This window comes from Phodopus roborovskii, unplaced genomic scaffold (assembly GCF_943737965.1).
Source record: "Phodopus roborovskii unplaced genomic scaffold, PHOROB, whole genome shotgun sequence".
NCBI lineage: Eukaryota > Metazoa > Chordata > Mammalia > Rodentia > Cricetidae > Phodopus > Phodopus roborovskii.
The window spans coordinates 65,730,456-65,754,779 of record NW_026126418.1 but is presented as its reverse complement, the minus strand read 5'-3'; the positions used below and the strand labels follow the sequence as shown (position 1 = coordinate 65,754,779).

The window sequence follows — 24,324 nt, the reverse complement described above, 5'->3', positions numbered from 1 at the left end:
GCACTTGGAGGCACAGGTAGGTAGATCTCTGTGAATTTTCAGCCAGCTTGGTCTATATGATTCTGTCTAACAAAACAAAAGGCAACACCCAAAATAAATAAGGATAGCATGGAGTGAGGAGGCTGTAAAGAAAAATACATCCAGAATAAAAGATGAGAAGTGAGCAGAACAGGGAAGGCTTTTCTGAGGCAGTGATGTTTAAGGCACAAAAGCTAGGAAAGAAGCAAGCTAAGTTATGCAGCAGTTATCTGAAACAAAAGGTCTCAGGAAAAAAGTGAGATGGAGAGGTAGATTGGGGAAGACAGCTCTGTTTGGGCCATGGTTGCAGAGCGGACTGTGAATGACTGTTTCCCATGATCTCCAGAAGGGCTCAGTTTTCCATAAATAGCCTCAACTCAGATGTCCTAAAGAATCCTTGATACTCACTGGGTACTGTCCATTTCCTCCTCTGTATATGTATGAACTCATAGTGGTCAACTTAGCAGAACCATTTTTCAGAGTCTGTCTCCTTGTGATACTGAGTCCAGACTGGTTGTCCAAACTCAAGACTCCCTTAATTTTTGTCAACAAGACCCCACTTTTGCTTTTTATTTGATTGATGTATCAGAGATGGGAAAGACAGAATTGTTTATGGAGATCGGGTGGCCTAAGATAGTCCATGTGGCACTAGGTTTTCAGTCTAGTAAAGGTGACTTGGTCTGCAAGAAGGGCCTTGCCTTGTACGCAGGAAGCTTGTGCCTAGTAGAATTTGGGGTAACCAGGGTGAGCACACCTCTTAACTGATGCACTCCAAGCTAACTTGGAGGAACATCTTTACATATGAGAACACCCACAATCAATGTCTTTTCTTATTGGTGCCCAGGTTTCAGCCAGACATACCCTCCTAACCACAGCATCCATTTGTTTTATTGATGGGGGTGGGGAGTGGAGGGCTTGCCAGCTGGTACATTCCTCCAAGTTAGAATAGCCTCCTCTTGTGGAAGCAAACTTTCTATTCAGGAAGTCACTTCCTTGCAGTTGGATCATCCTTCCAAAATGGCAATCTCCCTTGTGTACCCTCTCAAACTTGAAAATATATCTTTCTGAAACAGAATATTCCCCATAAATTAGGACATGCCCTTAATTAGAATTTCTTCTTGCAGGTGGAATATTCCTCCTAACTGGGGATACTTTCCATCCAGGACTTTTCCTCAACCTAGAGTGCCATCCTTTACTAGGTGTACCTCATAAGCAGAGAAACCCTTCCCTGGGTCCCTTATTGAGGCATCTTCCAGTATACAGCTCAGAATGTCTGCTTTCTGGAAAAATCAAGGAAATAAAAATGTGATTGGAGATTAAGACTCAGCCTTTGCAGATGATGGTGGCAATATGCCTTTAATCCTGGCACTCAGGAGGCAGAAGCAGGCAGAGCTCTGAGCTTTTGAGGCCACCTGGTCTACAGAGGGAGTTCCAGGACAGCCAGGGCTACATAGAAAACAAAACAAAACAAAACAAAATAAAAGACTCAAAGGCTCCTCTGGTCAGCCTAAATTCTACTAATTTGAACAAGAAGATACAGTAGCATCTCCTTAGCTGCAAAGAGTATGTTTTAAGACTCCCTATGGATGTCCCAAATTGCACATAGCATAGTATTCTGTATATATTTTGTTGTTATTTATACATATGATACAGTTTATAAACAAGTTACAAGAAGAATTTAGTAACACTAATAACAGTAGATCAATTATGAGACGATTGTAACAAAGTTACATGAATGGTCTCACTTTCAAACCATCTTACTGCTTTGTGCTCACCCCTTTCATGGTGATTTGAGATGGACAATGACTATATGAAGAGATGAAGTGAGATGAATGGTATAGGCATTACAACACAGGTTACTAATTGATTGGCAATATGTCAGGAAAATAAGTTGTTGAGTCATAACTTCTAAGATTTGACATTGATAACAGGTGATGTAAATGGCTAAGGATTCTCAATAGTAGATGTACCCCACTCCCCACTAGGGGGGACTTTTGAAAAGAAAAATTGCAACTGGAAGTCCTCTGTCTTTACTTTTTAATTCATCAAAACGTTGTAGCAGAAAATCGTCTTTTAGGGCTCAGAGATGAAGGGCACTGGCTGCTCTTCCAGAGATCCCAAGAAACCACAGGGTGACTTATAAACATCTTATAAGGAGATCGGGAGCCCTCTTCTGGCCTGCAGGCATACATGCAAAAAGAAAGTTGAATTTTAGTTACTGTACAGTGGATATTTTATAAAAAGAAAAATTTAGCCAGGGTAGGTGTGTTGGAGCATACCTGCAATTCTACTCTTCAGGAAACAGAGGTAGGAGGAACACTGAAAGCTTGAGGCTATTTATGCTGTGCAATGAGACCTCAATTCAAGAATAAAACAAGCCAGTTGTCTGGTGTTTGACAGTAGGATTTGTTGGGAGGCAGAAGAAGGGTTTTGAGACCAACTTGGGCTATACATTGGGGGCTGGAGTGATAGCTCACTGGTTAAGAGCACTGGTTGCTCTTCCAGAGGATCTGGGTTCAGGTCCGAGAACTCAGGTGACAGCTCACAACTGTCTCTAATTCCAGTTCCAGGGGATCTGACACCCTCATCCAAAAATAAATTCAGGTAAAACACCAATGCAAATAAAAAAGAATCCTAAAAAGGAAGAAAACAGCCTGGCGGTGGTGGCATATGCCTTTAGTCCCAGCACTAGAGAGGCAGAGGCAGGCAGATCTCTGTGAGTTCGAGGCCAGCCTGGTCTACAAGAGCTAATTCCAGGACAGCTTTCACAGCCACAGAGAAACCGTCTTGGAAAACAAACAGAAAACAAACAAACAAAAGAAGAAGAGGAGGAGGAGGAAGAAGAAGAAAACAAAGGCTGGAGAGATGGCTCGTGGTTAAGAACACTGAGTGTTCTTCCAGAGGACTCTGGTTCAATTCCTAATATATGGTAGCTCATACCTGTCTGTAACTCCAGTTTCAGGGGATCCGACAACTCTCAGACACACACACACATGCAGGCAAAACACCAATACACATAAAAATAGAAATCATTTAAGAAAGTTGTATTATTAAAAAATAATAAAACAAACCTGTAATCCCAGCACTCCAGAGGCAGAGGCAGGTTTGAGTTTGAGGCCAGCCTGGTCTACAGAGGGAGTTAAGGACAGCCAGGGCTATTACAAAGAGAAACCCTTTCTCAAAAAACCAACCAAACAAACAGACAAATAAATAAATACAAAATAAAACAGAAACCCAAAGAAATACACATTTAAACCAGCCTCTAGGGGTGAGACCTGTCATCTCAGAACAAGGGAGGCAGAGTTAGAAGGAGAGCAGATTCAATGACTGCTTAGGCTCAGGGCTAGCTTGGGCAACCTAGATCTTGTCTCACAGAATGAAAAAGAAAAAGATAAGCACTGGGATTGTAGTTCAATGATCAAATGCTTGCTTAACAGGTGAAGTCTTGTGCTTAATTCCTTATACCATTTGTCTTTCTTTTAGGAAACAGGTTCTGTGTATGTAGTTCAGGGTTCTAGTGCTGGGATTAGAGGTTTTTGCCACCATGTTTAGCTTGCTAGTGACTTTACTACTGTGTTCCATCTTAGGAACACATACTACAATTTGACCGTTAATTAATCTTTGAAGTTTGAAATATTTAAGCAACTTTTACTTGTGCATTCATTTTTGCCTCTGCTTCAGTTTCTTTTTCTTTTTCTTTTTTTTTTTCCGGAGCTGAGGACCGAACCCAGGGCCTTGCGCTTGCTAGGCAAGCGCTCTACCACTGAGCTAAATCCCCAACCCCTCTGCTTCAGTTTCTTTATCTTCCTCAGATGACTTAAATTCTCTAGTACTTTCACCTTAATAATCCCCTTTTTTCAAGTCTGCTTGAGATGTGTCGGCAGCTTCAAATGTAGAAGCAACCTCTCCAATATATATAGATTCTCGATTCTCCCTACATATAATATCAATAAATATATACATATTTATTTCCTCCCTAGTCCAGACCCATCTCTGAATCTGTGTGGCCACCTCTCACTTGCAATAAAAAGGCTTGGTGTCTCCCTTTTTTTAGGTACCCCCTTTCAGAAGTTTTCATATAGCTTCAGCACTTTTTCTGGCATAATGTATGCTCATCACTGGAATACATATTTCATATAAACACACACACACACACACACACACACACACACACACACACATTTTTGAGACAGGGTGTTTCTGTGTCCTGAAACTCGCTTTGTATACCAAGCTGGCTTGGAACTTCGCCTGCCTCTGCCTCTAGAGCGCTGAGATTAAGGGCGTGTGCCACCACTCCTGGCTCTTATTCTTTATTTACAAATCTAACTCCTTTTTCATTTTAGCGAGTATGCCCTGTGGCTGTAACTTTTGCAGTGTGAAGTTCGACAGCAGATCTAGCAGATTTCTTTCACAATTTCACGGTGAGTTCTTAGCGTTGTTATCCTTAGCGTAAGATTCTTTATTTATGGAAATCTGTGTTTTCACTTAAAGGAAGCACTTTATGCTTCGCTAGCATTTTGGAAAGGTAACATTACTATCAAATAGAATAAGGGTTGTCGGGACATAAGTCAGTGTGGAAACCCAGTTGGCTAGTGACAGTTAACAAGCCAGTCGTATACAGTGTTGACAGGCGCGGGACAAAATCGACACCCTCGCAGAACCAAATTTCTTCTGTTCTTCTGCTAACTAAAGAACGGCGCCTAACCTGAATCCTAGGACTTGCTTATTTCTAGAACTTCCCAAGTAATATTTTTGGGCAGCAGGTAAATGATAGGGAGCGAAACCAAGGAAACGGAAACATCTTGGTGAAGAAGTCTCAGCTCCAGGAGCCCAGGTTGAATTTCAGCGCGCAGGCGCCACCTGGCCTCGCTTCCAGACGCAGGCGCCGCACAGCCGGGTTCCGGTGCGCAGCCGCCGGTACCCACGCAGGCGCAAGACTGGCCGGCCAGCCCCGCCCCGGCCCTAGGCCGCGAGGCGCGGGCGGGGCGATGGCGCGCGGGAGGGGCGGGGCCACGCTGCGGGCCCGGGCCATGGCCGCCGCGGATGCTGAGGTGAGGCGCGGGGCCGGCGTTCGGCGCCGGGGCGCGGGCCGTGGTCATGATGGCAACAGCCGCGGCAAGAGGGCAGGAACCCGGGCGTGCTACGATCTGGGTGGGGCCGCGCGCCTCCGCCGTCTCGGGCCAGGCGGCGCCGAGGCCCCAGCGTCCGGCCCGCGCTCCGCCGGCGCGCTTTGTGCGCGGCGGGCCCGAGCAGCGGCGGCGGCGGCGGCGAGCGATAGGAGGCCGCGGCCCCGCATCCTGCAGCCGCGAGCCTGACCGCGGGCGGGTCGGAGCGGGGGTAGAGGAGACAAAAGGCAAAGTCGAGCGGGCCAACTTGTGCGCGGCGGAGATGAGGCCGGCCTGCGCCTGCTGCCCCGCGCCGTGACCTTTCACTCGCCGCGAGAGCGTGGCACCATCTTTAAGGAAAAGTTGGCCGGTCCCGCTCGTCTCCCGCGCACAAAGCCGCAGCAGCAGGGTGACGACGGGCAGCATGCTCGACAGAGGAATGTCTGCGGACCCAAGTTTATTTCTTCACCGATGGCATTAAAGCGGCGGGGGACGGCGAGTTAGCGTTCTTTTGTTCGCGTGGTGGCCTTCCCTCTGCTCTTTCTGCGGGATAGTTTGCTTCCTGGTTTTCTTTTTTTGCGGCGTAAACGTTATGCCCCGGCGAGAGGGACCGCTGTCTTTCCCAAGCCGGCAAGGAGTCGGGGTCTGCAGAATGCACTAGTGTTGTGTCCTCAGGCCGAAGTAAGGGGCCGGTTTGGAAGAAAGAGTAACATAACAGTTTTCTTCCGAAATTAGCCGCGGGAGCAGTTAGCTTTTGGGACTTCCAGACCTCAGCAAGTGAAGGTGTAGTGAGAAGTTGGCACATGTGTGGTGCGGTGCATAGGCTCAGCAGTATATTTTACCCCAGATAATGTATGGTCATTGAATTTCTTTTCTCTTGCCTTTTTGAGGGGTATTCTTGTATGAACGGCGAGTTTTCAGATCTAGTACAAGGAGGATTTGTTGAGTATTTAACAGCATTCAAGAATTGACAGGCACCAGGAACACAAGTGTGTAAGAGATGACCCTAAGTCATTTCCAGGCTTGTAAGGAAGGAATGATTCTTATCTTTTATTGAGCACTTGATGTGTCCCAGGCGTTGTTTAAGCTCTTCGGAGAAGTTACCTCATTCATTTTTTTAATGACCTGTGCAGCGGGTACTGTTATTTCCTAGAGGCAGATGAGGAAAATAAGACTTGGCAGGGGTAAGTAACTTTGCTTGGTTGTAGTTATAGGCCTGGCCATTTTTCTTTTTTCTTCCTTTTAAAAAATTTATTTATATGTACATGAGTGATCTTTTTGCATGTGTGCCTGCATGACAGAGGAGGGTTTCAGATTCCATTATAGATGGTTGTGAGCCATTATGTGGTTGCTGGGAATTGAACTCAGGACTTCTGAAGAGCAGCCAGTTCTCCTAACTGCTGAACCATCTCTCCAGCCACCATTTTTCAATATCAGGCACATAATTAACTAATTGATGGAAGAAACTGAGTGGTAGTGCATGCTTGTTATCCTAGCACTTGGGAGGCTGAGGCAGGAGGATTGCATGTTCAGAGCTAGCCTGGGCTATATATACCCTCTTTCTCAACCCCAAGGTGGAAGTGTCAATGGCCTCCAGTATCTTCGATTTCACAGGCAGCTTACATAGAGTGTGTTTTGGACCTGTACCTGGTTCCAGCCCTACTGTAGGGCTTTTGTGCGTTATGCAGCATATAAACATGACAGTGGTTTCACTGAGTAGGTTCTGTAGTATCCTTTTTGCAGGTGAAGCAATAGGCACATAGCTCCAGGATTACAGAGGGTGTGCTGTAGTTGCAGATAACAGATGTGTGACTACAGAGCCCATATTCGATAGATATGTTACACCTGTTTTTGGATTTATGATTTTAAGTGTTTGTCATGGAAGTACATGGCAGGGTGAGGGTCCCTTGTCTGTTGTCCTGTTGATCCTGTGGAATAGGGTAGGTTTGGGCTCATCCTCATTGAATCTTTAGTCACTGGTTAGGGCTCACTAATTGTGGGATGATTAACCCATCAGTGCTGACACTTGTAACTTAGATCTAACTGTGTTTGTGTATTACTGAGGCCTTGGAGAGGTTTATTAATATATCCCCTATTTATTTTTAATGTTAATGTGGGCTGGGTTTAACATGTATATCTTCACAGGATCAGAGTGTGATACATAAGGTTTTTGTCTTAGCAAAAACATTGTCTTGCAGCAGGAGCACATTCTGAAACAAAATCTGTATTCAGCAGAGTGGCTAATATGTATCTTCTTACTAAGATTAAATTATTTAATTTTATGTGTATGAATGTTTTGGCTTTATGTGTAATTTTATGTATATGGATTTTTTATTTGTGTTTATGTTTGCATGTTTGGTGCCTATGGAGGCTGTGGAGCCTCTGAAACTGGAGTTATGGTGGTTGTGAACTCAAGTAGATGCTGGGAGTTGAACCCTGGTCTTCTGAAACAGCAACAAGTGCTCTCACTGTGGAGTCATCTCTCCAGTCCTTTTTTTTTTTTTTTTTTTTTTTTTTGAGACAGAGCCTTGATGATAAGCTTGGAATTCATGACACTGAGTGTTGGTATGTAAGTCACCATGCCTGTTTGTATCTATATCCTCCTTATTTTATTTTATTTTTTGAGACAGGGTCTCTTCATGTACCTGAGGCTGACTTGCAATGCTTCTAATGTTGACCTTGAACTTCTGACCCTCCTTGGGTTACCTGTATATATTACCATGCCTGGCTTTGTTGTTCCTGCAGTCTTAAATTTTAATTGGGTATGGACACACATACCTGTGATTTTAACACATGGAGGCTGAAGATCATAAATTAGGTTAGCCTGGGCTACTTTGTTAGACTTTGTCTCAAAAAAAATCAAAACAACCAGGTGTGGTGGGGCATGCCTTTTGAGTTCAAGGCCAGCCTGGTCTATAGAGGGAGTTCCAGAACTGCCAGTTCTACATAGAAAAAACCCTATCTTGAAAAACAAAAAACCACCACCACCACCACCAACAAAAACCCCAAACACTAACCCCCCAAAATAATATTTCTTTTTGTTTTTTTATAATAGTATATACATGTATAATTTTAAAAGTCAGGGCTAAGAGGCATTATTGGAAACTCTTTAGTCTTCTACAAAGTCAGCAGCAACTTTTAATTCTTTAGTGTTTACTTCATGTTTCTGAATGCTGTTGTTATTGAGTCTTTACTTACCAGCTATAGAGATTATCAGTGTACTTAGAGATGAGGAATTTAATTCTTTCACACTCATGGTCACTTGCTAGTTAGAATGGACATGTTCTTGAACTGGTGTGCAGAATTGTCTTGAATTTAGCCTACCTTTCTTGCTCTTGAGAGTGCTCTCTTCCTCGGGGTGGAAAGTATTTTCTAGTAGCTGCTTAAGTAAATGATAATGGGGCTGAGGATGTAGGTGAGTGCTGGGTTAGATTAAACTGGGTATGGTAGTGAATTCCTCTAATTTCAACTCTAGATAGGTAGAGGCAGGAAGAATAGAAGCTTTAGGTCATGCTCAGTAATGTAGCAAGTTCAAGGCAAGTGTGGGTTCCAGGGGTCTCTTGTCTCAAGAAAAAAAAAAAAAGGGTCAGTGGCTGTAGTACTTCTGTCAAACTTGAAAAAGCATGGAATTCCTGCTTGGAAGTCAATTATGAAGGATTTGGTGTGTGTGTGGGGGCATGGTGTGATGCCAAGGATTGTCCCACCCCCTACCCCCCAAGACAGGGTTTCTCTGTCTTACAGCCCTGGCTGTGCTGGAACACGTAGACCAGGCTGGCTTCAAAATCACAGAGATCCACCTGCCTCTGCCTCCCAAGTGCTGGGATTAAAGGTGTGTACCAACACTGCCCAGATTTTTTTTTTTTATATTTGTTTTTTGAGACAGGGTTTATCTACATAACCTTACTGTATGTAGACCTGGTTGTCCTTGAACTCACAGTGATGCACCTGGCTCTTGCTTCCTGAGTGTTGGGATTCGTGGAATGAGCTACCACACCTTGTTTTGTTCTGTAACTTAGAAAGATTTAGAGAGGGAGGGAGGGAGGAGAGAAAGAGAGAGGAAGGGAGATAGAGTGTGTGTATGTGTCTGTTTGTGAACTTAATATTCTGGTCTTTGCATTTAAGTGCAAGTCTCTTGAAGATCTGAAGAGGGCATCAGATCTGGAGTAGCAGCAAGTGCTCTTAACCTTTGAGTTATCTCCCCAGTACCTGTTTTTTGCTCATGTGGTAATATCTCTTTCCTTGTTTTTTGTGTGTTTGTTTCATTATTGTTTTGTTTTTGAAGACAGGGTTTCCTCTGTGTAGCCTTGGTTGTCTTGAAACTTGCTCTCTAGACCAGATCTTCCTGCCTCTGCCTCCTGAGTACTGGGATTAAAGACTTTCACCACCACTGCCTTTAATGTATTTCTTTATGCTTTAACAGTTGTGCTTCTCCCTTACATATGTAACATATGTAAGAGCCCAAATGCAGGGCTTTAAACTGATTATAATTTATTTTTTTATCTTTACTAATGTTATAATGAATGTCCATAGGTTTTTTTTCTTTCATTCATTCATTCATTCATTCATTCATGTGTGGAAGCATGTGTGTGAGAGAGAGATCAGAATCAGAGCAATTTGCTAAACATGGTTCGTCTACCTTGTGGGTTCTGGATATCAAACTCGGTTATCATTCTTGGTGGTAAGCACCTTTACCTGCTGAACTACCTCACTGGCCCTGTAGTGAATATTCTTGTACATTGCTATATGTATATTTGTGTGTTTCTTTTTTCCCAGAGTAGATAAAGTTGATTGTATTTTAAGCCAAGCAAATTCTAGCTGCTTGGGAGGAGGATAATGGAGGAGGATTGTAAAGTTGATTTTTTTTTTTTTTTTTGCTTTTTAAGAGTAGGTTTCTCTCTATAGCCTTAGCTGTCCTGGAACTCAATATGTAGGCCAGGCTGGCTCAAACTCAAGAGATCCACCTGCCTCTGCCCTCCAAGTGCTGGCATCAAAGGCATGGGCCATCACCTACAGGCTGGAGGATTGTAAGTTCAAGGCTACTCTGGCTTCAGAGTGAGCTCAAGCCAGTTATTGTTAATCAGTGAGATCCTGTTTCAAAACAAAAAGTGAAAAGAAATAGCTGCATGGATGGCTTATTGGTTAAGAGCACTAACTGTACCTTCAGAGGTACTGGTTTAATTCCCAACACTTAGCATGGTGGCTCACAACTATCTGTAACTCCAGTTCCAGGGGATCTGACACCAACTTCTTTCCTCTATGGGCAGCAGGCATACACATGGTACACAGGCATCATGCAGGCATAACACCCATACATATAATAAAATAAATTAAAAAAAAGACAAGAAAGAGGCTTGGGATATAGTTCAGTGAGAGTGTATGCCTAGTGTTTAATTCTCATTGTAGTGGCAGAGAAACAAAGGAAGATTTGTTTTACTAAATTATGTCTGCATGAGTGCACAGGGTGGGGTGGTGGTGGTGGCGGCGGTAGCGATAGCTGTGGCTGTGGCGGTGGTGGCTCACGTTCATGCCATGGCATGGGTGGAGGTCAGAGGACAACTTAGTCAGTTCTCTCCTAGCATGTGTAGTAATCAGGCTTATTTTGGTTTCATTGTGTCGTCCTGGTTGGCTTGGACCTCACAGAAATCTGCCTGCCTCTGTCTCCTGAGTGTTGGTGCTGGGACTAAAGGTGTACACTGCCACATCCAGTTTGGGCTTGCTTTTGGCCTAGTATTTAAAGGGATACAGTGCTTCATTCTGGGGAAGTCACAGAGACAGGAGGATGTGAGGCCACTTCTTCACATCTCAGTAGATCAGGAAGTAGATCTTTTGTTTATTTATTTATTTTGGTTTTTCAAGATAGGGTTTCACTGTGGTTATAACAGTTCTGGTTGTCCTGGAGCTTGCTTTGTAGACCAGGCTGGCCTTGAACTCGCTGAGATCTACCTGCCTCTGCTTCTGGGATTAAAGGCATTCGCTACCACTGCCTGGCCCCATTTTAAGGTGAAAACATTGTAAATTGAAAATTCATTTTAACACACCTGTCTTAGTGAATATCCCATTGTAGCAACAGTATATTATAGTATATGGGTCCTGGCCTTGCTTTGGTTAAGCATTATTACAAGAAAATTGACCTGCTTGTTGTTAGTATAGAAAAATAAAATTGAAATATGATTCTTACTAAATGCCCATTTTTCACCATTGTAAAGTTGAAAAATTATTTTTTGTGAGGTACAATATCACTTTGTAGTCTAGGCTGGCCGGCTGACCTTGTATTTGTGGTATTCATGCCTCCAAAGTACTAGAAGTTACCACCATGCCAGGTCAAAGTTGAGAAATTTCAAGATGAGCCATTGTAAGTTGGGGACTATCTATATAACTGGGTTTAGGGTAGTGTAAAGGACCCAATACTGAGTACATAGAGTCTTTTCCTGCTTTCCTTATTTCCCATGGAATAGCTCACTCCTACCCTTTTTTTTGTGCTTGCCTGTCCTCAAGTGTGGTTTGTTTTTGGAAGTTTAAAAAAATGTATTAGTTTTTAATTTTGCTGTGGTGCACATGATAGAAATCAGAGAAAAACTTGTAGGAGTCTATGGGAATTTAACTCAGGTTGTCAGTCTTGGCCGCAAACATCTGTACATAGTGAGCCATTTTGCCAGCTTGTTCCTGGAGCATTCTGTAGGGTTCAACTTCTAGTCTCCTGTGACTCTAGAATGTGATTGCTTGTTTGTGTTCTTATGTGGGTTTCACTAGTTCCTCTTTGAGGTTTTGAGCATCACTGTTTTCTGTACCTTTCTGTGTCTCTCAGCATCAGTCAGTTTGCTTATTACTAATTATCCCCTTATTTAAATTTCTACTTTTCTGTACTTTTGTAGTGAGGTAGTGTTTTTGTCAGAGTTTTACATGTCTCCTAGTGGAGGGTTTTATTTTTCTCCTTGCCTATATCTTTGGTTGTTTTTTTTTTTTTTTTTTTTTAATGAGAGAAGGGGGAGGATCAGAAGCATTTGTTCTAAATATGAATTTTTTTTTTCTTTTTTGAGACATGGTCTTCCCATGTATCCCTGCTGGAACTTCTATAGATCAAGGCAAGCTGCTTCTTCCTTCAAGTGCTTGGATTAAAGTCACTGTGTGACTGGTTATAACTATAAATCTTGACAGTGGATCAGTGGATTCTCATCTGAATAGTTACTGTGCACAGGGCTGCTTGTCTGGGTCGGGAGAGGGAGAGGAGAGAGAGAAATGTCTGAGAGAGGGGTAGGGAGGGAGGGGGAGAAAGAGAGAGACTGATTGTGTAGTTTGTAATAGGAATGCTTATTGGCTTAACACACAGCAGAGATAATACTTCATTCAGCTCTGACATCAGGACATCTTTGGGTAGTTTAGTAGAGCTAGAGTAGAGGCTAGCACACTGGTTTCCTGCTTCTGCCTCTGTCACAGCAATTTGTTTGACCATATTTTATGGAGTTTGCCTTTGCTTTAAAATAATTTAGCTTGTAAGTCATATTGAGGATTTTTTTTTTTTTTTTTTTTTTTTTTTTGGAAGAGTTGGTGTTGAGACAGTTTTACTGTGTACTCTGCCTAGCATAGATGTTGCTATTCAGACCAGGCTACCCTTAAATAGGTAGTAATCGTCTTGCCTCTGCCTCCTGAGTGCTGGGATTACAGGCAGTACATTACACCTGACTTTATTGTCTTGCATTATATTTTTGTGAGACAGGGTATTGTTAAAATTCCTTCCCACAAGTGAGGGGACCCAGCCCATGTTCAGGCAGGGAAACAAACTATGGAGAGGTGAACATTTTGGAAAAGGTTTCCAAGTAACAGTCATTCCAATTCTAGGTACACAATAAAGCTTAAGTTGTCACTACTTAGAAACTCCTTTACGAAGTGCATGTGACCATGAGAGGGTGGGTTCTCTAGCTAAAGGAACTAGAATCTAGTCGCTAACCTAGAAGGTCAGCAGGTCATGAAGTACATGTTACATCTCCTCTAAGGATGGATCCTATTGACCAAGAAACAAAGCTAAAAATAAAGGTTCATGGAGGGAGAGACTAGGCTAAGCATTCTTGGGGGTTTCCGGTGAAGTCTGCCTCCAAAGATGGCAAAAGGACACCAAGTGTTAACCATATCCACTCAGCCTTCTGGGTAGAAAACAGGTAAATCCTCCTTTGAGGAGAGTTCCTTGTGTGTTTAGCATTTCTGCTTCCCTAGTGTTCTGAGTGCAAGGACCTTTGTGCCCCCAACACAGGAGAAGCAGCATCCATCCCTTTTCCTAAGGTCCCACAACAAACTGAAACATGATTCTGCCATTGTTCACTCTGGGGAACCTTTGAATTTATTGGGTTTCCTTACAGATCATAGGTGAGGGATTACTTAAAGGGGTGTGGGTGTTCTCTATACTAACAAGCCATAACAGAAGCCTTTACCCAGCGGGGATGAGAGCTTTTGAATAATTGTTCAGATGGAGACCTCTATATATTCTAGCTTTTCTCCCAGGCCATGTGCAATTAAGGCAGACTTGTGTGAGAATATGGTATGCCTCTCTGCCTCTCTCTACCTCTTTTTGGGGGATGGAAACTATCTACAGACACAGTTGTGATGGTATTTTGTAAGGAGGCACAGCTGAATGCCCCAAGATGATGATTGCTTGACTCAGAGGACAGTCACTTATAACACAGGGTCTCATGTACCCCAGGCTGGTCTGGAGCTCCAAGTATGTACCCCTCCAGGACAGATTTTATGTGGCGTAGGGGATCAAACCCAGGGACTGGTGTACGGTATGCAAACATTCTACCTAACTGAGTTCCACCTCTAGCCTAAGCATTTGTTATTTTTAAAGATTTATTGCTGGATTGTGGTGACACACGTCTTTAATCCCAGCACTTGGGAGGCAGAGACAGGCACAAAATCTTATAAGTTTCAGGCCAGCCAGAGCTGGTGAGAAAGCACAGAGATCCGCTTGCCTCTGCCTCCCAAATACTGGGATTAAAGGCATGTGCCAACACGCCTGGCTAGCATTTTTCATCTATGAGCATTTTATTTTATGAATGTCCTGTTAGTATTCAGATTTATTATTTCAATTCAAAAAGGAGCAGCATGCCTGAGGGGTATCATATCCCTTGTGTTCTCCAGCATTTGGGAGGCAGATGCAGGATAGTCACAAGTTCAGGCCTAGTCTAATCTACACAGCAAGTTCCAGGTTATACAAGGGTACACAGTGAGATAGTCTCCAAACCCCCCCTTATCCCCAAAATGAATATAGTTTGTTCATGGCTCCTGATATCTCAAATCTCTGAATAGATTAGATTTCTGTTCCAGTGCTTCCCCTCTCCCCTCCCTATTTATTTATTTATTGCTTTTTCTTTCCTTTTTTTTTTTTTTTTTTTTTTTGAGACAGGGTTTCTCTGGGGCTTTGGAAGTTGTCCTGGAACTAGCTCTTGTAGACCAGGCTGGCCTCAAACTCACAGAGATCTGCCTCCCCAGTGCTGACACTAAAGGCGTGCGCCTCCGCCCAGCTTATGTATTGTTTTTTCAAGACTTATTTTCTTTGTGTAGCCCTGGATGTCCTGGAACTTGCTTTGTAGACCCTGAATTCCTAGAGGTCTTACTCTGTGCTTCAGTGGTTCATTCCTGTTTGCTTTTTTTTTTTGAGGCAGGGTCTCACTGTGTAGATCAGGCTGGCTGTCTCAGAGATCTTCCTGGCTCTACATCTCCAATGCTGGGATTAATGGTATATATCACCATCTCCCTCCTGCCTTGGGTCCTGTAAATCATTTATGCTTAGGACTTTGGCATCTGTCTGTTGACTGGAGGCTGTGTGCTAAAAGTTGACTCCTAATTTTGTAGTAGCACTCAATCTAATTTTGACTACTGTTTTAAACAAAGTTGGCTTCTAAATCTTCTGTCTAAAAAACAAAGAGAAAGTTGTCTTTGTCGTCTTCTTGTTCTCACTTTTTTTTTTTATTTTATTACTCTTTTTTTTTCTCTTTATGCCTCTTTTTTCTTTTCTCTTTAACTTTATGTGCTTTGGTATGGAGATATCAGATCTGGAACTCAGTTACAGACAGTTGTGAGCTCCCATGTGGGTGCTGGGAATTGAACCTGGGTCCTCTGGAAGAACAGCCAGTGCTCTCAGTTGCCGAGCCATCTGTCCATCCCTTTTTAAATTTTATTTAAGACAGGATGGCATTCATCACCACATCTGGTCCTTTTTTTTTTTTTTTTTTTTTTTTTTAAACAAGGAAGCATTTCATTATTTCCATCCTCTAGGAAGAGGAAAACAAAAGCACAAAAGCATTTTGAAATTAAGAGGGGATGAAATAAATGATAAGTAAACTATCTCTGGATAGTAATTATTTCTAAAACCCTTTTTTTGGTTGTTTGTTTATTTTTGAGACAGGGTCTCTGTGTAGCCCTGGCTGTCATGGAATCTGTAGACCAGGCTGGCCTCGAATTCACACAGAGATAGTTTGTCTTTGTTTCCCTATGAATGCTGGGATTTTTTTAAAAAGGAGCTGCCATTGTCACCACCTTCAACTTTTTTTTTTTTTCCCCCGAGACAGGGTTTCCGTGTAGTTTTGGAGCCTGTCCTGGAACTAGCTCTTGTAGACCAGGCTGGTCTTGAGCTCAAAGAGGTCCGCCTGCCTCTGCCTCCCAAGTTCTGTAATTAAAGGTGTGTACCACTATCACCCGGCTAACCTTCAACTTATTTTGAAAAATGTCACATATCTGTGCCCCAAGTCAGGTTTGGCCACTCACCTTCAATAAGCTAATTAAAGAAGCCAAAGTAAAAATAGAAATCAGAGTGGGAAGGTGATGACACATGCATTTAATCTCAGCATTTGGGAGTTCCAGGACAGCCAGAGAAGACAGAGAAACCCTGTCCTGAAAAACAAAACCAACCAACCAAACAACAACAACAAAAACTGAAATACTTTCAATAGGTATTTCAGCAGAGAAATTCCCCCTCTGGCTATAGCCCTTTGCTTTTCCCAGTGAGATCCCTGGGGAAATAATTTTTTTGGTCTATTGTTTTAATAGTCTAATAATTTTATTAATCTAATAGTCTGAGAGACAGAAGTGCTTCCTTAGAATATCTTCATCTCTGCCAGGCCAGGAATAAAACCTGTGCATATGGACCAGCTACCACATCCTCTTTCAGGAGATGCTTACTTGATTGTCTCTCCTTGTACTCTGTAGTGTGTTTCTGCAGAGTCATTAGAAAGTGAATTTAGAGCCCGTCATTGGTGGCTCATGCTAGTCCCAGCAGTCTGGAGGCAGAGATAGGTGGATCTTCATGAATTCAATATCAGCCTGGTCTACAGAGTGAGTTCCAGGACAGGCTCCAAAGTTACACAGAGAAACCTTGTCTCGGATAAACCAGGAAAAAAAGAAAAAAAGAAAATGAGTTTAGCTGCACAGATACTTCACCCATAACATTTTCTGGCTTGTTGTTTTGAGAACAGGTTAAGTTCTTAGAAAATTGCAGCAAGGATCTATTCTGGAAATTTACTATTGACCCCATGTTGCTGCTGGTTAATATCATTCAAATTCACATTTCCAGGGGTTATAACTGTAACTTAAACAGTAAAGCATTTGCCTAGTTCAGTTTTTAACACTAGAAAACACTAAACAAAATGGCATTTACAGACAAATTTTTATTTTAAAAAATGTTTTTATGTAAGCTGGGCAGTGGTGGTTCACGCCTTTAATCCCAGCACTTGGGAGGCAGAAGCAGGCGGATCTTTATGAGTTTGAGGCCAGCCTGGTCTATAGAGCCAGTTGTAGGACAGGTTCCAAAGCTACAGAGAAACCTGTCTCAAAACCCCTGCTCCTCCCCCTGAAATTTATTTGTGTGAATATTTCATTTGCATGTATGTATGTGTATGACACTTGTGGTTGGTGCCTACAAAATCAGGAGAGAGTGTTGGATCCCCTGGGACTGGAGTTGGTTGTAAGCTGCCTTGTAGATGCTGGAAATCAAATCTGGGTCTTCGACAAGAGCAGTAAGTGCTCTTAATCACTGAGCTGATTCTCCAGTCCTTCCTATTTTTTTTTTTTTTTTTTTAATTTTTTTAAGGGATTTATTTTACTTATTATGTATACAATAGTCTGTCTGCATATATGCCTGCAGGCCAGAAGAGGGCACCAGATCTCATTACAGATGGTTGTGAGCCACCATGTGGTTGCTGGGAATTGAACTCAGGATGACTTGAAAAACCAGCCAGTGCCCTTAACCACTGAGCCATCTCTCCAGCCCCCCTATTCTTTTTTTATTTAGCACTCTTTAGTGCTTGAAATAAAGTTATGTGCCACCATGCCTGATGTTAGCCTGTCCTTTTTTTTCCCTCCAAGACAGGGTTTTCTTGTCTTGGAACTTGATCTGTAGGCCAGGCTGACCTCATTTAGAGGTCTGCCTGCCTCTGCTTCCTGAATTCTGCTTGGGGTTAAATGTGCCACTACCTCCTGGCAGTAGCTTGTCATTTTTATGGAAATGTTAGCTAGGTCATGGTAAGATGGGCCAGATAGAGAGTTGTACAAAGCTGTTCAGACCAAGAGTCCAGAGTGTACACCTACACCTCAAGTCAGATGTGGGGTATATACTGTGATTGGGAAATGAAGTGGAGACCCAGAAGTGGAGAGCCAAGGATGTAGCTGAGTTTTGCCTAGCATAACATTAAAAAAATGGAAGTGCTAATGCACACAAACTGAGCACACAGGATGGTTGAACTCTGCTAGGTAGTAGGGTGTGTCTAAGCCAGGGTTCTGAATCCTTTGGTTCATATATGCCACCATGGGGAACAGAGATGGGTGTTAGAGACTTGAGTAGAGGGGATGCATGTAGCAGAAGGAATGTACTGACTCTTTCCAAGTTCCAAATTTGGTACAGGCTGGTAAAAAAAATCCTAATGACACATTTATAATTCTAGTGCTTTGGTAGCAGAAGTATCACAAGTGGGAGTCTAGGGCTACATTGAAACTTTTGGGCCAGATACTTTTGGGTGAAATCTTGTCTCAAAACAAGGGCTGGAGAGGTGGTCCAGCATTTAAGAGGTTTTAAAGCATATCCGATTTATTTCCTAGCATCTATATGGAGCTGTTCACAACTGTCTGTAATTATAGTTTCAGGGGATATAACACCCTTTCTAACCTCCAAGTACATACATGTAGGCACATAAATATAAAATAAAAATAAATCTTATAAAAACCACAAAAACAAAGCAGCCAAACTCTTATAGAGAAAGCAAAGGATTTCTTCATTGTTTAGGCTACCATATACCAGGAATCCTACACTGCATTTTACTTGGAGAGAAGAAAATCAAATGTATGGCATGTATTGTTTACTTTACAGTTATCACATCAAGAAGCTAATAGTATTTTTAAAAAATTGCTTTTAAAATATTTTACTCTTTTTTTGTGATCTCCACCCTTCCTTTCTTTCCTTCCCTGCTTTTGCAGTTTTGGGAATTTAGCCCAGGATCCTGGGCATGCTAGGCAACTGCTGTACCTTTGAAACAACTCCTAGTACCCTTTTCATTTTAAGACAGTGTCTCATTGCTTTGTCGTGGTTGTCCTTGAACTCATTCTGTAGCCCAGTCAGACCTTGAACTTGTAGGCCCTCCTTTCTTAGCTTCCTCAGTCGCTGGGATTACAGGCTTGTGTTGCCAGGATCATCTGAAAAATGTTTTAACACTTTATATCTGTGAACCTATTGAAATACTCTATTGCTATCATGTGATAATCATGAGTGTGTGAATATGTTGGAGTGTGTAAGGGGAATTGCTTATATAGCTTGCAACCATGCAAAACATGCACGTAAGGAGAAAAACTGAAGGGAAATGAGAAACATTGAATTAGGATGATGATATTATTTTGAAATTTTCCACACACACACACACACACACACACACACACACACACACACACACATATATTTATTTGTTGTTTTGCTTTTTGAGACAAGGTCTCCTGTAGCCCTGGCTGCCATTGAACTCACTGTATTAGATTGGCCTTAGATTCTTGGTTCTCTTGACTCTACCTCCCAAGTGCTGCTTGGAGACACCAGATTTTGCTTTTGATATTTTAATTAGTTAATTAATTAGATATTGCCATTTTATTCTAAAAGGGAGGCATGCAAGTTATTCATATGATGAAGTAGTTCAGAACCTGAGTGGAATGGGCAGCTTCATGTGACTTCAACATTGATTTCAGTCCATATACTTTCCAGGAATGTCAGCATCTCTAAGTAAGGCATAATCTGCACTCAGGGAGGCAGAGACATGTGGATCTCCGTGAGTTCCAGGCCAGCCTGGTCTATAGAAGGAGTTCCAGGACAGGCTCTAGAGCTACAGAGAAATCCTGTCTCCAAAAACCAACCAACCAACCCACCCACCCACCCACCCTAGCTGGGTGTGTTAGCCTATGCCTTCATCCCAGCACTTGGGAGGCAAAGGCAGGTAGAGCTCTGAGTTTCAGGACAGCCTGGTCTACAGAGTGAGTTGGAGAACAGCCAGGGATACACAGAGAAATCCACCACCTAAAAAAATAATCCTTGTCACCTAGAAATACTTTGGTGCCTGACTACTACTGTTGCTTGTTATAATACTTTGCATTGAGATTTTTCTGGAAGCATAATCTGGTTACAGTTTCAGTTTTATTCATCTTAACCAATACTATGTCAAGTAGCAGAAGAAATTGATGACCTTCTCACTATGGATTTAATTATCTCTGGTAGGAGATAGCATGGCAGATATCTAGTTGAAAATGTTTATGTTGGTGTAGATCCTAGCTGGATGTTTGTAAGAAAAAAATGGAGACTACATGTGACTATCAGGGTAGCATTTAGTGTAGGACTTCATGGCCATGATAGTACTCAGTTTGGGCTGTTGTAGTATGAACATTGTAGTATGCTTGATCCCCTGGCTTCTACTCACTCAGGCCTGCCATTATACTGAACTGAGCTTCAATGTAGCAGGAATCCAACCATTTCTTTTGTTTTTTCCAGGTCCACATCCTCTTTTTCTGGACTGTTGCAGATTACCCTTAACTGGCTAATCTTTCTAGCCTCTCCAGTTCCTTCTTTATTAGGAATCCAATGTGTTCTTTAAAAAGCCAGACCAGCCAGAATTTAGGAGTCTAAGACTGAGTTATGTTACCAGCCTGTCTTTTCTTGTGGCAGCTCACAACTGTCCATAATGCCAGGATCCAACACTCTCACACAGGCATATATGCAGACAAAACACCAGTGTGCATAAATATGTGTGTGTGTGTGTGTGTGTGTGTGTGTGTGTGTGTGTGTGTGTGTCTGTCCATCACTCTCAATCAATCAATCAGTCAGTCAGTCAATCAATCATGGAGTAAGGGCTCAGTAGCTAGGACTCTTGGCTTCAGGTAACATTTTCTAAAAAGTTCTGAGCTTCAATGGGTGCTGAGAATAGTCTTTTGGAAAAGAAGCCAGTGCTCTTAACTGCAGAGTCATATTTACAGACACTTATTTACTGTGCGTGTGTGCTTGCATGCTTTGGGTTTGCATGCTCATGGGTATGTGCTCTCAGAGGCCAGAAGCTTTGGATTCCTTTGAGCTGGAGTTACAGGCAGTTGTGAGCTACCTGACAACTGTTCTGGGAACTGAAGTTGAGTCATTTACAAGAATCTGTTCTTACCCTAGTTTTTTGTTACTTAATGATAGTCATCTACCTGAAGTGAGTTAGAATCTCTATATAGGTTTTGTTTTGTTGTTTTGACCTAAGTTTTGCTATGTAGCTCAGGTTAGATTTGAACTCACTATATAGGCCAGGGTGGCTGTGAATTTGAAGCTGTTCTCCTTCCTCTGCCTCCCAGATGTTGAGATTACAGGTTTGTGCCACTATGCCAACTCTCAGTATAGGTTTTTTTTTTCCTATTTTTACTTTGTTTTATAAGTATGGGCGATGTCTTAGTGTTCTTATTGCTGTGAAGAGACACATGACCACAGCAACTTTTATAAATAAAAGTATTTAATTGGGGTGGCTTGCTTCCAATTTCAGATGTTCAGTCCATTATGACTGGGAGCATAGTATGCTAGCAAACTTGATGCTGGAGAAAGAGCTTTGAGTCCTACATCTTGCAGGCAACAGGAAGTCAACTGAAACAATGGGCAGTATCTTGATCATAGGAATCCTCAAAGTCTGCTCCCACAGTGACACACTTCCTCAAAAGACCATACCCACTTGAACAAAGCCACGCCTCCTAATAGTGCCAATCCCTATGAGATTATGGGGCCTGGCCAATTGCATTCAAACTATCACAGGTGTTATGCCTGCTTGTATGTATATGAATCACTTGTGTGCTTGGTGCCCACGAGGCCAAAAGGCAGCATCAGGAACTGGAACTCCTGGAACTGGAGTTATAGACAGTTGTGAGCTGCCACATGTATGCTAGAGTAGAATCCAATCCTCTTGAAGAGCAGCCAGTGTTCTTAACCACTAAGCCATCTTTCCTGCCATTTAATATAATTTTAATTTTATCTAATGTATGTATGCATAATGTGTGTAGGTGTGCATGCCACATTGCAGATGTGTTCAATTTGCTGGATTTGGTTCTTTATACCCTGTGGGTTTCAGGAATTGAACTTGTGTCATCAGGCTTAGTGACTGCTGACTTTATCTGCTAGCCATGTGGTCAGTCTTCAGTAGTTTTGCTTGCATTTCCCTGATGACTAGAGAAGTTGAACATTTTTCATGAATTTATTGATCATTTTTATTTCTTCATTTGAAAAGTGTTCAATTCATTTACCCACTTATTGATTATATTATTTGTTCTTTCTGAGGTAAAACCCACAGCCTTGTGTTTCCTGGATAAGCTCTGTATCACTGGGCTACACCCTCAGCCTCTTTCAGTATTATTTGGAAAGAAGTTCTTACTAAATTGCTTATGTTGGCCTTGTGAATTCCCCCTTGTAGCTCAGATAATTTTCAATCTTGCAGTCCGCTTGCCTTAACTTCCTAAGATTACAGGTATGAGCTACCATGCCTGTTTTTTTTTTTAATTCTTTATATAGTCTGGATACTAATAATTCATTACATTTATAAATAAATTAAAAATAAACCTTCCATATGATTTATCTGTAGTATGTGTATACTAAGGTAAGTAAATAATTACATAAATAAATAAATACTACATACTAGGGAATACAGTTCCGCATTCAGCAGTAAAACCTGTGTATCCATGTTTATTTTAGTACTATTCATGGTAGTTAAGTTATGGAATTAGTTTAGGTGTTTATTAGCAAATTAATAAAATATGCAATACATGCATGAGTATCATTTAGTACTAAGAATAAAATTAGGGGCTAGAAAGATGGCTTAGTGGGTAAGAGCAGTTGTCTCTAGCTCTGGGAGGAGTAGATGCTTTTCTTTTGGTCTCTGTAGGCACTGCATATATGTGGTACACAGACACACATGCAGGCAAAGTACCACATTTAAAGTAATTAAAAGAAAAAAGATAAAATTATCTGAGACGGTAGAGACAGGCAGATCTCCAAGTTTGAGGTCAGACTGGTCTACATAGTGAGTTTCAGGCTAGCCAGGACTACATAGAGAGACCCTGTCTCAAAAAATTAAGAATAAGGTAAAACCTGGAGTTTCATTAAGAAAATAGGTGATGAGAATGATGGGATGGGAAAGGCCAGAGGAACCTATTTAGGGTAAATCTTCAGAGCATTCCAGGAACAGAAGAAATATCAGACCTTTATAAGTTTTGGGACTGCTGGAGAGATGTGTGAACACTTAAAGAGTTCCTGCTGTTGTTGAAGAGAATCTGGGTTTGAGTCCTAGCACCTACACCAGGCGGCTCATAGTTACATATATAACTATATAACTCTAGTTTAGGAAATCTGACACTGACACCCCATGGCCTCCACAGGCACCTATACACACATGGTGCACCTATAAACATCCGGTCACAGGCATGTACATGTAAATGAAAGATTCTTAAATTTCCTAAAAAAGATTTTGTGGAGCATTGGTGGGAAGTTCCATGTCTAATGATTTAGTTTAAGACAGGGTATGTGACAAAGAGCTGCAAGAACCAGCTATCATAAATTGGGATCTGAGGTGTTGCCCCAGAGAGATCTATGTGTAGCAAGGCTTGGCTTGATTTTTCAAATTGGGATTTAGTCTTTTAGAATGACCACTGTTTTGATCGCAGGCCCGTGTTCTAACACATGTTTTGTGGTAGTTTGTCTACCATACACAAGGTTTTAGGTGTAATCCCAGCACTACACAAAAAACAAAATAGATATATCTAACAAATATTGCATGGTTCTCTCAGGAGAGGGAAAAAATCATAACAGAGGCTATAAGGAACAGGAAGGAAGGGATAGAATAAGTATGGGTACCATTAAAGGACCTTATGTGTATCATGAAAATGTCCTATCAACCCATGGTTGATAACAGATATTATCAATATCTAAAGATACTGCAAGGTCACAGAGATTGTGCATTTTGAGCTTTAGTAGATACTATAGCTGTCCTGGTACTTTAAATCTACAGAGTTCAGGGCTCAAGAGATAGTTCACTGACTGCTCTTGGAGAGGTCTGAGTTCACCTCTCAGCATCCACATTGAGGTTCACAACTGTCAGTGACTCCAGTTCCAGGGGACTTGACAATCTCACACAGACACATATGCAGGCTAAACACTAATGCACATGAAATAACATAAGTAAATTATTAAAAAAAAAATTCACAGAGATCAATCATCCTGCCTCTGCCTCTCAAGTGCTGGGATTAAAGACTTGTATCAGTGCCAAGTAGACATGCCTATTTTTACATTGTTTTGTGCTTTCATAATGAAAATACTTTAGTATATAAAAAACTGGTGTCTTTTTTTTTAGTTCATTCATTTATTACTTTTTATTAGATTTATTTTAACTGTATGAGTATTTTGCTTGTATGTATGTATACATACTGTGAGCATGCCTGTTGCCTGAAGAGTTCAGAAGAGAGTGTCAGATAATCTGGTTGTAAACTGCCCTGTGGGTGCTGGGAATTTAATCTAAGTCCTCTGCAAGAATAGGTGCTCATAACTTCTGAGACATCTGTCTGACCCCTGCTCATTAATTTTTATTGGCCACATGAATTTATTTTCCTTCAGTTTACTTTTTTTATTCTTTGTCTATTTTACTAGAGGTAGCTACAGTAAGACATTGGATAGGATCTTGTCTGT

At 41.9% G+C, this 24,324-nt stretch overlaps 1 protein-coding gene across 8 annotated transcripts in view; it reads left to right on the top strand.

The window, feature by feature from the left end:
• The first annotated feature begins 4,959 nt into the window (after positions 1–4,959).
• Positions 4,960–24,324, top strand: part of Ehmt1 (euchromatic histone lysine methyltransferase 1) — a 151,161-nt gene continuing 131,796 nt past the window's right edge. For 7 of the 8 annotated variants that reach the window (XM_051184756.1, XM_051184758.1, XM_051184762.1 and 4 more), the window contains exon 1: positions 4,969–5,069. In XM_051184756.1, coding sequence (XP_051040713.1) covers positions 5,007–5,069 — 63 coding nt within the window. In that variant the 5' untranslated portion in view covers positions 4,969–5,006. Of the gene's footprint in view, positions 5,070–24,324 lie in introns of all 8 variants that reach the window. The other variant, XM_051184755.1, reaches the window with a different exon arrangement.